This window comes from Hypanus sabinus, chromosome 24 (assembly GCF_030144855.1).
Source record: "Hypanus sabinus isolate sHypSab1 chromosome 24, sHypSab1.hap1, whole genome shotgun sequence".
In the NCBI taxonomy this organism is placed as follows: Eukaryota; Metazoa; Chordata; class Chondrichthyes; order Myliobatiformes; family Dasyatidae; genus Hypanus; species Hypanus sabinus.
This window is the reverse complement of record NC_082729.1, coordinates 27,030,723-27,045,605: the sequence shown is the minus strand read 5'-3', so window position 1 is coordinate 27,045,605 and position 14,883 is coordinate 27,030,723. Positions and strand designations below refer to the sequence as shown.

The window sequence follows — 14,883 nt, the reverse complement described above, 5'->3', positions numbered from 1 at the left end:
TGCTCCGTCGGTGAGCTTGCGGGCGACGCCCATCGAAGTGGGCCACGGCTCCAATAACGACGAGTCAGGGGACAGTGAGAGAGCTCGGCGTCATGACGAGCTCAGAACAAAGGATCTGGTCACTAACCTCAGGAACGAGGGGAGGTGCACAGGCTCCCGTATACATCGTCGATGCTGAGGGTTTGAAAGCTTCATGTGCCTGGCTGAGAATATCACCAATAGTCTGTCCCGGTCCAACCACATAGACGTCACGGCCAAGGAAGCTCACCAAGGCCTCTGTTTCCTCGGGAGGCTAAAGAAATTCAATATGTCCCTGTCGACTGTTACCAATTTTTATTGATGTCCCTGACACTCGAATCTCTGATATACTGCTAAGACTTGCCTAATAAAATCCATTGACAGTTCTAACTCTCTGTTTTCCCGTGGTCCGATATCCACTCTTGTCTCTCTTTTGCTCTTCAGATATGTGGAAAAAAACTTATGACGTCCTGTTTTAGTTTACCATGCTGTTTCATCTTTCCTCTCCTTATTGCTTTTTCTCGTTGTCTTCTGTTGGGTTCTTTGAAAGCATCCCTTGAGGGTGGAATATTTAAAGGGAGTCTGAGGGGGAGCTTCTTCACGCAGAGCGGCGGGGGGGGGCGGTTTCCCAACCTGGGGTCCACAGACTCCTCGGTAGGGGTCCGTTTCACTTCAAAGAAAGTTGGGAGCCCCTGACTCCGAGCATGCGGAACGAGCTGCCAGTGTAAGTGGTGGCCGTGGGTTCGAGTGCAGCGTTTAAGGCGTGGATGGGAGGGGTGCGGCCCTGCAGGTCAATGGGACGAGGCGAGTTGAGGAGGTCAGCATGGGTTAGATGGGCTGAAGGGCCGGCTTCTGTGCTGTGGTCCTCTGTGATGCTATAATTTTAATGTCACCAGGGGCTGGAACCGCGTGATCGTGGAGAAACCGTTCGGGAAGGACTTGGAGAGCTCGAACAAGCTGGCTGCCCACCTTGCTTCCCTCTTTAAGGAGGAGCAAATCTACCGCATCGATCACTACCTGGGCAAGGAGATGGTGCAGAACCTGATGGTCATCCGGTAAGAGGGGGGGCAGCCTACCTGAGGCGCTGTGGCTTGGGGTGAATTGGTTCTACCTGGGGAAGAGCGAAGTGATTTAGTTTGGAAGAGTGCAAGGTTCCTGACAGCGCGGAGGAACTGAGAGATCTTGGCGTTCACGCCCACGGATCCCTCAAGGTTGCCGGGCAAGTTGAGAGGGTGGTGAAAAAGGAGTACGTCCTGTTGGCCTTCATATTCAGGGGATTGAGTTCAAGAGCCACAGGGTAATGCCCTGGTCCGCCCACACTTGGAGTGTTGTGTTCAGTTTCAGTCACCTCGTTATAGGAAGGATGTGAATGTTTCAGAGAGGGTGCAGAGGAGATTCACTAGGATGCTGCCTGGATTAGAGTGGGTGCAGAGGAGATTCACCAGGACGCTGCCTGGATTGGAGAGGGTGCAGAGGAGATTCACCAGGACGCTGCCTGGATTGGAGAGGGTGCAGAGGGGATTCACCGGGATGCTGCCTGGATTAGAGAGGGTGCAGAGGAGATTCACCAGGATGCTGCCTGGATTAGAGAGGGTGCAGAGGAGATTCACCAGGATGCTGCCTGGATTGGAGAGGGTGCAGAGGAGATTCACCAGGATGCTGCCTGGATTAGAGAGGGTGCAGAGGAGATTCACCAGGACGCTGCCTGGATTAGAGAGGGTGCAGAGGAGATTCACCAGGACGCTGCCTGGATTAGAGAGGGTGCAGAGGAGATTCACCAGGACGCTGCCTGGATTAGAGAGGGTGCAGAGGAGATTCACCAGGACGCTGCCTGGATTGGAGAGGGTGCAGAGGGGATTCACCGGGATGCTGCCTGGATTAGAGAGGGTGCAGAGGAGATTCACCAGGATGCTGCCTGGATTAGAGAGGGTGCAGAGGAGATTCACCAGGATGCTGCCTGGATTGGAGAGGGTGCAGAGGAGATTCACCAGGATGCTGCCTGGATTAGAGAGGGTGCAGAGGAGATTCACCAGGACGCTGCCTGGATTAGAGAGGGTGCAGAGGAGATTCACCAGGACGCTGCCTGGATTAGAGAGGGTGCAGAGGAGATTCACCAGGATGCTGACGGGATTAGAGAGGGTGCAGAGGAGATTCACCAGGACGCTGCCTGGATTAGAGAGGGTGCAGAGGAGATTCACCAGGACGCTGCCTGGATTAGAGAGGGTGCAGAGGAGATTCACCAGGATGCTGACGGGATTAGAGAGGGTGCAGAGGAGATTCACCAGGATGCTGCCTGGATTGGAGAGGGTGCAGAGGAGATTCACCAGGACGCTGCCTGGATTAGAGAGGGTGCAGAGGAGATTCACCAGGACGCTGCCTGGATTAGAGAAGGTGCAGAGGAGATTCACCAGGATGCTGCCTGGATTAGAGAGGGTGCAGAGGAGATTCACCAGGATGCTGCCTGGATTAGAGAGGGTGCAGAGGAGATTCACCAGGATGCTGCCTGGATTAGAGAGGGTGCAGAGGAGATTCACCAGGATGCTGCCTGGATTAGAGAGGGTGCAGAGGAGATTCACCAGGATGCTGCCTGGATTAGAGAGGGTGCAGAGGAGATTCACCAGGATGCTGCCTGGATTAGAGAGGGTGCAGAGGAGATTCACCAGGATGCTGCCTGGATTAGAGAGGGTGCAGAGGAGATTCACCAGGATGCTGCCTGGATTGGAGAGGGTGCAGAGGAGATTCACCAGGATGCTGCCTGGATTAGAGAGGGTGCAGAGGAGATTCACCAGGATGCTGCCTGGAATAGAGAGGGTGCAGAGGAGATTCACTAGGATGCTGCCTGGATTGGAGAGGGTGCAGAGGAGATTCACCAGGATGCTGCCTGGATTAGAGAGGGTGCAGAGGAGATTCACCAGGATGCTGCCTGGAATAGAGAGGGTGCAGAGGAGATTCACCAGGACGCTGCCTGGATTAGAGAGGGTGCAGAGGAGATTCACCAGGATGCTGCCTGGAATAGAGAGGGTGCAGAGGAGATTCACCAGGATGCTGTCTGGATTAGAGAGGGTGCAGAGGAGATTCACCAGGATGCTGCCTGGATTAGAGAGGGTGCAGAGGAGATTCACCAGGATGCTGCCTGGAATAGAGAGGGTGCAGAGGAGATTCACCAGGACGCTGCCTGGATTAGAGAGGGTGCAGAGGAGATTCACCAGGACGCTGCCTGGATTAGAGAGGGTGCAGAGGAGATTCACCAGGATGCTGCCTGGATTAGAGAGGGTGTAGAGGAGATTCACCAGGATGCTGCCTGGAATAGAGAGGGTGCAGAGGAGATTCACCAGGACGCTGCCTGGATTAGAGAGGGTGTAGAGGAGATTCACCAGGATGCTGCCTGGAATAGAGAGGGTGCAGAGGAGATTCACCAGGACGCTGCCTGGATTAGAGAGGGTGCAGAGGAGATTCACCAGGATGCTGCCTGGATTAGAGTAGAGGAGATTCACCAGGATGTTGCCTGGATTAGAGAGTGTGCAGAGGAGATTCACCATGATGTTGCCTGGATTAGAGAGGGTGCAGAGGAGATTCACCAGGATGCTGCCTGGATTGGAGAGGGTGCAGAGGAGATTCACCAGGTTTAGAGAGGGTGCAGAGGAGATTCACCAGGATTAGAGAGGGTGCAGTGGAGATTCACCAGGATGCTGTCTGGATTAGAGAGGGTGCAGAGGAGATTCACCGGGACGCTGTCTGAATTAGAGAGGGTGCAGAGGAGATTCACCAGGATGCTGCCTGGAATAGAGAGGGTGCAGAGGAGATTCACCAGGACGCTGCCTGGATTAGAGAGGGTGCAGAGGAGATTCACCGGGAAGCTGCCTGAATTAGAGAGGGTGTAGAGGAGATTCACCAGGATGTTGCCTGGATTAGAGAGCGTGCAGAGGAGATTCACCATGATGTTGCCTGGATTAGAGAGGGTGCAGAGGAGATTCTCCAGGATGTTGCCTGGATTAGAGAGGGTGCAGAGGGGATTCACCAGGACGCTGCCTGGATTAGAGAGGGTGCAGAGGAGATTCACCAGGATTAGAGAGGGTGCAGAGGAGATTCACCAGGATTAGAGAGGGTGCAGTGAAGATTCACCAGGATGCTGTCTGGATTAGAGAGGGTGCAGAGGAGATTCACCAGGATGCTGTCTGGTTTAGAGAGCGTGCCTTATGAGTGAGTTAGAGCTTTTCTTTCTGGAGTGAGCGAGGAAGAGAGGTGTCGAGATGATAAGAAACTTTTTCCTAGGGTGTAATTTTATGGTGAGTGGGGAAATTTAAAGAGCCAAGTTCTTCACCCAGCGAGTGGTGCCTGCAATGGCCTGTATAAGGGACATTTAATAAGCCTCTTAGGTGGGCTGATCGGAGCCAAAACGGAGGGTTAGCTTGATCTTAGGGTTGGCACCGCATCGTGAGCTGAGGGACCTGTACTGTGTCATAGTGTCATAGAGTCGTGGAGCAATACAGTGCAGGTACAGACCTTTCGGCCCAACCAGACCATGCTGGCTGTGGTGCCCAGTCAGATTCCTGGACTCGGGCGATACCCCTCCACGCCCTGCCCTCTCCATCCCGAACCAAGTGCTTCTGAAATGATGTATCGTCCCTGCCTCGAACCACCTCCTCTGGCAGCTCGTTCCATGCACTCACCACCCTCCGCGTGGAGAAGGTTGCCCTCCCCCCCCCCCCCGCGGTTCCGTCTAAATCCCTCTCCTCCTGCCCCGACGCCCCCGGGTCAGGGCCTGCTCACCTGTGGGTGCTTGTGTCCACCTTGTAGATGCCTCGGTTCGTCGGCTGGGTGGGAACGGCTGGGTATTTTGCAATGGGGGGTGTGCTAGGTGTTAAACTCTGGGAGGAGGAAAATCGTCTCACACCTCCCTGCTGCAGGTGAGAGTATTGGGGCAGGACCGGACAACGTGGTGGGTTCAGGGGTGTTGGGGGGCAGTCGAGCTCGACGTGGGCCCCTGCGTTCCCAGACACTAACCCCCCACCTCCCACCCTGCGCCGTCTCGCCAGGTTCGCCAACCGGATCTTCGGGCCCGTGTGGAACAGGGACAACATCGCCTCCGTCGTGCTGACCTTCAAGGAGCCGTTCGGGACGGAGGGCAGAGGGGGCTACTTCGACGAGTTTGGGATCATCCGGTAAGGGTTGCTCGGATTGCGTTCATCCGCAGAATTGCTCGTTCTTGCCGGTGACTCCCACGCATCTTCAGTTTGCGAGGCGTGTGGGATATAAATATTCGTGTCTGACTGTATGTTTAATGCTGTCTTATCTGCTGTGCTGTGGGACTGTCGGTACTGGGCTTTACTTTTTCCTCTGCGGAACGTGATTTTTTTGGCTGGATTCGTGAATCTTCATGTATGGTTGAATGAGAATTAAGTGTGAACAAGAAGTACTCTGTTGCCCTTTCTGTGTCACACCGTGTGTGTGTGTGTGTGTGTGTGTGTGTGTCGCGCTCCCCCCACTCCGTCCCCTCACCCCTCCCCCTCTCCCCTCTCTGCCCTGCCCCTCTCCGTCTCCCCCTCTCCCCTGCTCCCTCTCCGTCTCCCCCTCTCCCCTGCTCCCTCTCCGTCTCCCCCTCTCTCCCCCCTCCTCTCCCCCCTCTCACCCCCCTCTCTCCCTCCTCCCCCAGCACCTCTCTGTCTGTGTGTCTCAGTCTGCCTCTCTCTCATTCTCTCTGCCACCCCACCCTCCACCCCACTTCTCCTCCCTTCTCCCTGTATCTCACTCCCCACTCTCCTTTGCTCTCCCTTCTCCTCCCTTCTCCCTGTATCTCACTCCCCACTCTCCTTTGCTCTCCCTTCTCCTCCCTTCTCCCTGTATCTCCTTTGCTGTCTTCCCTCAGCCTGGTGCGTGGGTGCTGGGAAGGCTCTGGCAGTGTCGTGGGGTGGGTGTCAGGAAGGCAGAGGGGTTGCGCGTCCCAGCCCCACCTCACTGACTCGACTCTCTCTCTCCCTCCCCCCCCCCCCCCCCGCGACCCAGGGACGTGATGCAGAATCACATGATGCAGATGCTGTGTCTGGTTGCCATGGAGAAGCCGGCCTCCACCAACTCTGATGATGTCCGGGATGAGAAGGCAAGTCCGGTCCCCCCACTCCCATTTCTGAACCAATCTTCAACCCCGGGAGTGTGTGATGGGACGGTGTGGAGGGAGATTCACTCTGTGTCTGACCCCAGGAGTGTGTGATGGGACGGTGTGGAGGGAGATTCACTCTATATCTGACCCCGGGAGTGTGTGATGGGACAGTGTGGAGGGAGATTCACTCTATATCTGACCCCGGGAGTGTGTGATGGGACGGTGTGGAGGGAGATTCACTCTGTGTCTGACCCCGGGAGTGTGTGATGGGACGGTGTGGAGGGAGATTCACTCTGTGTCTGACCCCAGGAGTGTGTGATGGGACGGTGTGGAGGGAGATTCACTCTATATCTGACCCCGGGAGTGTGTGATGGGACAGTGTGGAGGGAGATTCACTCTCTGTCTGACCCTGGGAGTGTGTGATGGGACGGTGTGGAGGGAGATTCACTCTGTGTCTGACCCCGGGAGTGTGTGATGGGACGGTGTGGAGGGAGATTCACTCTGTGTCTGAGTCCGGGAGTGTGTGATGGGACGGTGTGGGGGTAGGTTCACTCTGTCTGACCCCGGGAGTGTGTGATGGGACGGTGTGGAGGGAGATTCACTCTGTGTCTGACCCCGGGAGTGTGTGATGGGACGGTGTGGAGGGAGATTCACTCTGTGTCTGAGTCCGGGAGTGTGTGATGGGACGGTGTGGAGGGAGATTCACTCTGTGTCTGACCCCGGGAGTGTGTGAAGGGACGGTGTGGAGGGAGCTTCACTCTGTGTCTGACCCCGGGAGTGTGTGATGGGACGGTGTGGGGGTAGGTTCACTCTGTGTCTGAGTCCGGGAGTGTGTGATGGGACGGTGTGGAGGGAGATTCACTCTGTGTCTGACCCCGGGAGTGTGTGATGGGACGGTGTGGGGGTAGGTTCACTCTGTGTCTGAGTCCGGGAGTGTGTGATGGGACGGTGTGGGGGTAGGTTCACTCTGTGTCTGAGTCCGGGAGTGTGTGATGGGACGGTGTGGAGGAAGATTCACTCTGTGTCTGACCCCGGGAGTGTGTGATGGGACGGTGTGGAGGGAGATTCACTCTGTGTCTGACCCCGGGAGTGTGTGATGGGACGGTGTGGAGGGAGATTCACTCTGTGTCTGAGTCCGGGAGTGTGTGATGGGACGGTGTGGGGGTAGGTTCACTCTGTCTGACCCCGGGAGTGTGTGATGGGACGGTGTGGAGGGAGATTCACTCTGTGTCTGACCCCGGGAGTGTGTGATGGGACGGTGTGGAGGGAGATTCACTCTGTGTCTGAGTCCGGGAGTGTGTGATGGGACGGTGTGGAGGGAGATTCACTCTGTGTCTGACCCCGGGAGTGTGTGAAGGGACGGTGTGGAGGGAGCTTCACTCTGTGTCTGACCCCGGGAGTGTGTGATGGGACGGTGTGGGGGTAGGTTCACTCTGTGTCTGAGTCCGGGAGTGTGTGATGGGACGGTGTGGAGGGAGATTCACTCTGTGTCTGACCCCGGGAGTGTGTGATGGGACGGTGTGGGGGTAGGTTCACTCTGTGTCTGAGTCCGGGAGTGTGTGATGGGACGGTGTGGGGGTAGGTTCACTCTGTGTCTGAGTCCGGGAGTGTGTGATGGGACGGTGTGGGGGTAGGTTCACTCTGTGTCTGAGTCCGGGAGTGTGTGATGGGACGGTGTGGAGGAAGATTCACTCTGTGTCTGACCCCGGGAGTGTGTGATGGGACGGTGTGGAGGGAGATTCACTCTGTGTCTGAGTCCGGGAGTGTGTGATGGGACGGTGTGGGGGTAGGTTCACTCTGTCTGACCCCGGGAGTGTGTGATGGGACGGTGTGGAGGGAGATTCACTCTGTGTCTGACCACGGGAGTATGTGATGGGACGGTGTGGAGGTAGATTCACTCTGTGTCTGACCCTGGGAGTGTGTGATGGGACGGTGTGGAGGGAGTTTCACTCTGTGTCTGACCCCGGGAGTGTGTGATGGGACGGTGTGGGGGTAGATTCACTCTGTGTCTGACCCCGGGAGTATGTGATCGGACGGTGTGGAGGGAGTTTCACTCTGTGTCTGACCCCGGGAGTGTGTGATGGGACCGTGTGGAGGGAGTTTCACTCTGTGTCTGACCCTGGGAGTGTGTGATGGGACGGTGTGGGGGTAGATTCACTCTGTGTCTGACCCCGGGAGTATGTGATCGGACGGTGTGGAGGGAGTTTCACTCTGTGTCTGACCCCGGGAGTGTGTGATGGGACGGTGTGGAGGGAGTTTCACTCTGTGTCTGACCCCGGGAGTGTGTGATGGAACGGTGTGGAGGGAGTTTCACTCTGTGTCTGACCCCGGGAGTGTGTGATGGGACGGTGTGGAGGGAGATTCACTCTGTGTCTGACCCAGGGAGTGTGTGATGGGACGGTGTGGAGGGAGCTTCACTCAGCGTCTGACCCAGGGAGTGTGTGATGGGACGGTGTGGAGGGAGATTCACTCTGTGTCTGACCCCGGGAGTGTGTGATGGGACGGTGTGGAGGGAGATTCACATTGTGTCTGACCCCGGGAGTGTGTGATGGGACGGTGTGGAGGGAGATTCACTCTGTGTCTGACCCCGGGAGTGTGTGATGGGACGGTGTGGAGGGAATACCAGTGTGCATCTGTGATAATATTTAAACGAAGACAAAATTTCCTTTTGTTTTAACAACGTTAGTTTCCCTGTTTTTGGTTAGTTCACCGGGCTGCCATTTTCTGTCCTCCCAACCGCCACCCTTGTGTTTGTGCCCATAACTGCTGACGTTGTCCAAATGAACGGAGCTACCCTTGATTTTGATACAGTTCTTAAGCTGCCAAATGCCTCCTCTAAGGGCCTTTCACAGCACGGGAGCTGGTGCTCCATTCTTTGTCAGTCAGTCCGCAACTTGGTCCTTTACTGGTGGACCATGGCACTTGATGGGTTTTATTGGACACGTTCCTTGATGCTGTTTATCTCTGGACGAAGTCTCTTCTCTGTACGTGGCTTGTTGGGTTTGATGGTACTGTAGCGGTGAGCTACACGCAGCGCTGAAATAACGACACGCAGTTGGTGAGGTGCAGTTGCAAAAAGAGGTTTTTTCAAACCTCGCAGCCTTGCTTTAAAGCCTTCCTGATCCCGTCCTCTCCGGGATGGAATGCTGTAGGTGCCGCGTATTCACGGTCCTGTCCCGCGCGCGGGCTTTTCCCCTTGCTGGTGAAGCCGGCTTGGCGCCCTCTTTGGGACCAGCCTCAATGCCGGCGCGCACCGCTTTGTGAGCCGGTTCAAGTGCACTGGGAAGTGGGTCGCCACATAACACCTCCCCCCCCCCCCAGAACCGGCGATACGCCCCCCAGTGTCTACAGTCTAGATTGGTCTCTGTTTGGGAGGTCTGCCTCTGCGCTGTGGTGCTGGAATCTCGACTGGCTGCGCCACGTCCACATGGGCCGGTTTGAGTCGGTCCACTGTGAAAACCTCCTCTTTCCCCCCAATGTCCAGCACGAATGTGGACCCGTTGTTTCTGATCACTGTAAACGGCCCCCCCCGTAGGGCCGCTTTAACGGTGCCCGCCCCGTCGTACAAAAACGAACTTACAGTTTTGCTGGTCTTTGGGTACGAAGGTCGGGTTCTGCCCATGCTGCGAAGTGGGTATGGGGGCCAGGCTACCGAGCCTCTCGCGGAGTCTGCCCAGAACTGCTGCGGGATCTTCCTCTTGCCCCCTTGGGGCTGGTATGAACTCCCCTGGGACGACCAGGGGTGCGCCGTACACCAACTCGGCCGACGAGGTGTGCAGATCTTCTTTGGGCGCCGTGCGGATGCCGAGTAGGACCCAGGGAAGCTTGTCCGCCCAGTTAGGCCCCTTGAGGCTGTGAGAGCCGACTTCAGGTGACGGTGGAAACGCTCCACCAGTCCGTTCGACTGTGGGGGGTAAGTAGTTGTGTGGTGCAGCTGTGTCCCCAAAAGGCTGGCCATAGCTGACCACAGGCTGGAGGTGAACTGGGCGCCTCTGTCGGAGGTAATGTGGGCCAGTACACCAACGTGAGATACCCAGGTGGCAATCGGTGCTCGGGTGCAGGATTCGGAAGTGGAGTCGGTGAGAGGGACCGCCTCTGGCCATCTGGTGACACTGCGCAACACTGGCAGGGGGCCCACGATATCCACATGAATGTGGTCGAAACGCCGGTGGGTGGGGTGGAACTGCTGCAGCAGGGTTTTGGCGTGCCGCTACACCTTGGCTGTTTGGCAGTGCATGCACGTTTTGACCTGCTTGCGGAGTCCGTACCAAACGAACCTGTTGGCTACCATCCGGACGGTTGTCCTGATGGAGGGGTGCGCTAAGTTGTGAATGGATTCGAAAACACGCCGCTGCCAGGCTGTTGGAACGACGGGGCGGAGTTGAACGGTGGTGACATCACAGAGTAGGGTCCTCTCACCTGGGCCCACGGGGAGGTCCTGGAGCTGCAAACCGGAGACTGCGGTTCTGTAACTAGGGATCTCCTCGTCTGCCTGCTGCGTCTCCGCCAACGCTTCATAGTCTACCCCCGGGACAGGGCTTGGATATTAGGGTGGGAGAGGGCGTCCGCCACGACATCGTCCTTTCCCGAGACATGTCGGACGTCCGTCGTGTATTTGGAGATGTAGGACAGATGTCGCTGCTCGCGGGACGACCAGGGGTCGGATGCTTTTGTGAACGTAAAGTTAAGCGGTTTGTGCTCCATGAACGAGGTGAAGGGCCGACCTTCTAAGAAGTACCTGAAATGCCGGATTGCCAGGTATAGCGCCACCAGTTCCCAGTCGAAAGCACTGTATTTGAGCTCAGGTGGTCGTAGGTGTTTGCTGAAAAACGTCAGGGGTTGCCAACGACCCTCGATCAGTTGTTCCAGCACTCCACTGACTGCCGTGTTAGATGCGTCCACTGTGAGGGCGGTAGGGACGTCCGTTCTGGGGTGCACTAGCATCGCGGCGTTTGCCAAGGTTTCTTTGGTTTTAATGAAAGCGTCCCAAGTAATGTCCTTGCCCTTACCCGACATCAGGGCGAACAGGGGGCGCATGATTCGGGCAGCTGAAGGGAGGTAGCAGTGGTAGAAATTCACCAAACCCACTTATTCCTGAAGGCCTTTGATTGTGTTGGGTCGGGGGAAATGGCTGACCGCGTCTACCTTGGCGGGCAGAGGGGTTGCCCCGTCTTTAGTAATCCTGTGGCCCAGGAAGTCAATTGTGTTGAATCCGAACTGGCATTTGGCCGGGTTGATTGTCAGACCGTACTCACTCAGTCGGGCGCAGAGTTGACGGAGGTGGGACTGATGCTCCTGACGACTGCTGCTGGCTATGAGGATGTCGTGCAAATAGATGAAAGCGAAGTCCAGGTCGCGTCCCACCGCGTCCATTAACCTCTGGAACGTCTGTGTGGCATTCTTCAGGCCGAACGGCACGCGGAGGAACTCGAAAATGCCGAACGGGGTGATGAGAGCTGATTTGGGGACGTCGTCAGGATGCATCGGGATTTGATGGTATCCCTGGACGAGGTCTACCTTGGAGAAGATCCGTGCGCCATGCAGGTTTGCTGCAAAGTCCTGAATGTGCGGCACAGGGTAGCGGTCCGGTGTGGTAGCCTCGTTCAGCCTGCGGTAGTCGCTGCACAGTCTCCAGCCTCCCGTCGCTTTGGGCACCATGTGCAGGGGGGAGGCCCATGGGCTGTCGGACCGCCGGATGATCCCCAATTCCTCCATCCTCCGGAACTCCTCCTTCGCCAGTCGGAGCTTGTCTGGGGGAAGCCTTCGAGCATGGGCGTGGAGGGGTGGTCCCTGGGTCGGGATGTGGTGCTGTACGCCGTGCCTGGGCATGGCTGCCGTGAACTGTGGCACCAGAACCGATGGGAAATCCACCAGGACTCTGGTGAAGTCGTTGTCGGACAGCGTGATGGAGTCGAGGTGTGGGGCCGGCAACTGGGCTTCACCCAGGGAGAACGTCTGAAAGGTCTCGGCGTGGACCAGTCTCTTGCCTTGCAGGTCGACCGGTAGATTGTGAGCCCGCAAAAAATCCGCCCCCAGGAACGGTTGGGCTACGGCGTCCAGTCCCACGTGAACCGGCTGGAGCCGAACTGTAGCCGTACTTACTGTACGGGTGCTGTAGGTCCTTACTGTGCTGCCGTTCGCGGCCCTCGGGGGGGACCCAGTGCCCTGTTGCGGGTGTCGTAACTCGTCGGAGGTAAGACGCTGATCTCGGCTCTGGTGTCGACCAAAAAGTGGCGTCCCGACTGCTTGTCCCACATACAAGAGGCTATCCCGATGGCCAGCCGCCGTAGCCATCAGCGGCGGCTGGCCCTGGGGTTTCCCGAGAAGTTGCAGGGGGGGCTACAGCGGCGGGCTTCTGCGCCCCACCGCTGGTGGTAGAAGCACCATTGTTCGTTGGCCTCCTCACTCCTGCCTCTGGTGTTAGCGGGCTCTGCGGCCGGGCCTGGTCTGGTCTGCTGCTGGGAGCGCGGCCTGGTGATCTGTGCGACGGACGCCCCACTCTCCTTGGCTTTCCACAGCAAGTCTGCCCGGGCTGCCACCTTCCGGGGGTCGCTGAAATCCGCGTCGGACAGCAGCAGGCGTATGACCTCGTGCAGCTGCTCCAGGAATGCCTGCTCAAACATGAGGCAGGGCTTGTGTTCTTCGGCCAGGGACAGCATCTCGTTCACCTGACGGAGGCCTGTCTCCCAAACCATGCAGGTGCAGTAAGCGAGCAGCCCGCTCGCGCCGTGAGAGTCCGAAAGTCCTTATGAGCAGGGCTTTGAATTCTGTGTATTTGCCGTCTGCTGGGGGAGACTGTATGAACTCCTCAACCTGGGCCGCTGTTTCCTGGTCGAGGGAACTTGCCACGTAGTCGTAACATGTGGCATCCGAGACTATCTGCCGAATGTGGAATTGGGCTTCTGCTTGCTGGAACCACAGGTGAGATCGCAGCGTCCAGAAGCTTGGCAGTTTGAACGAATCTGCATGAACAGATGCGGCGTCGTTCATCTCCAGTCCAAATATTGTTTGGGCTGTTGGGGTCACCAATTGTAGTGGTGTGCTACATGCAGCGCTGAAATAACGACGCAGAGTCGGTGAGCTGCAGTTGCAAAAAGAGGTTTATTCAAACTTCGTGGCCTCGCTTTAAAGCCTTCCTGTTCCCGTCCTCCCCGGGCTGGAATGCTGTAGGTGCCGTGTATTCACAGTCCCATCCCGTGCACGGGTTTTCCCCTTGCTGTTGAAGCAGGCTTGGCACCCTCTTTGGGACTGGCCTCAATGCCGGCGCGCACCGCTTTGTGAGCCGGTTCCAGTGCGCTGGGAAGTGGGTCACCACAGTATCAACCAGAGAGCCGTTGTCTGTGACACAAGTTATTTGTAGAGTTGTCCTCGTTGGGTGACCATGGACAGCTCGGAATTGTGTGTGGCCAGATAAACGGCATTGTCAATACCTGCAGACGTTGCAAGGGTTTCTCTTGCCAGCGTAGTCAGTACAACTCTTCGGATTGTTTTTGATCCCCACCAGAGAGGAGCAAATCTTCCCTCTTCCCCCATCAGTGCAATAAGTGTCCACCAGGGAGATTTCCAAGTGGGGCATCACTCAACTCAACGAGCTTTGGTGAGCTAACTTTTCCAAGCTGTTGAAACTTCAGGATTGCTTTTCCAGACTGAATTCTGCATGCGATCTTGTTTGCCTCGTGTAAAGTTCGCACCGCGGCATTTCTTTCTGCTGGACGTCCGACGTGACGTTGGGTCGGCTCTGCCTGGGGTCCGTCGTACCTTTGGCCCGAGTCGCCCTGCATCCCCTCGGGGGGCATTCTGTGCGGATTGTCTGAAGGTTCCTGATGGGGCTCTCTCGGTGGAGGTGTACTGCTCCCGTCAGCAGCAGGGACGTCCATTTCAATCACGGTTCCTCACACCCGACCCGAAACAAGGACGTCAGCTGAGGGATGAGTGTTGTGGCAAGTTTTAGTGAGTCTCTACGTGACTGGCAAATACTCCAGTAACAAAACAGCTGGATCCACTGGCCACATCTTTCCATCTGCTTTCAACATCACTTCCTTGATTTTACTAGTAACGTGATGTATTTCCTCAACCATACACACACTTGTTGAATTTCCACAGTGTTCCCTCACTTCTGGCTTCAGGAGGAGAGGGGTGGATGAACTTAATGTAAGTATCAGGTGACCGCTCAATTCACTGTAAGAATGCGGATTTCATGCCCCTGCCTTCGGGTTGCCAATGCTTTTGACGTAACGCTGAGAGAAGGAGGTGGGGAGACTCTGATGTACATGTTGGTGAGTCTTTTATGTTCCGTTCCGACAGCCGCGCTTTTGGTCTCATTCCTCTCCGGGCGCACTCCCATCTTGTAGCCAATGTCTCAAAGTTCCTCAAAGGCTCCACGATTTCTCCAGCTACTTTCGTCCTGTTTTTCAGATTCAGGTGACAGCTCATCAGTAACTAGAACACCTTCATCTTGTGTTATTTCTCAGTTGGTCCAGCCTGATGTACACATGGTTCAACATGAAGTCTGTCTGCACGTGACATATCGACTGACCCTGCAGTGCCGGTGACCACGACCGCTTCTAGTCAGCTCAGGTCGGACTAACTTTTGTTTCTCCCAGAGGCATTGCCGGCTCGTCGGCAAAGCTTTGCAAAGCTTTGCTTTGAGATACCAGTGCCTTGGTCTACTAATCTCACAGATCGTCCTGTTTTAACACCGAAACTTCCAAGTTGTCTTTGCACTTGTTCAAGCAAGTCTGCGCCGAATTCTCAACTGCACTCGCGTT

General features: G+C 56.4%; 1 protein-coding gene across 3 annotated transcripts in view; it reads left to right on the top strand.

Annotated features, from left to right (window-relative positions):
• The window catches only part of g6pd (glucose-6-phosphate dehydrogenase), a 47,377-nt gene that overhangs the window by 18,771 nt on the left and 13,723 nt on the right, over positions 1-14,883 (top strand). For all 3 annotated transcript variants that reach the window (XM_059949475.1, XM_059949474.1, XM_059949476.1), the window contains 3 exons: positions 915-1,073; positions 5,055-5,180; positions 6,022-6,115. In XM_059949475.1, the coding sequence (XP_059805458.1) occupies positions 915-1,073; positions 5,055-5,180; positions 6,022-6,115 (379 nt within the window). The remainder of the gene's footprint in view (positions 1-914; positions 1,074-5,054; positions 5,181-6,021; positions 6,116-14,883) is intronic.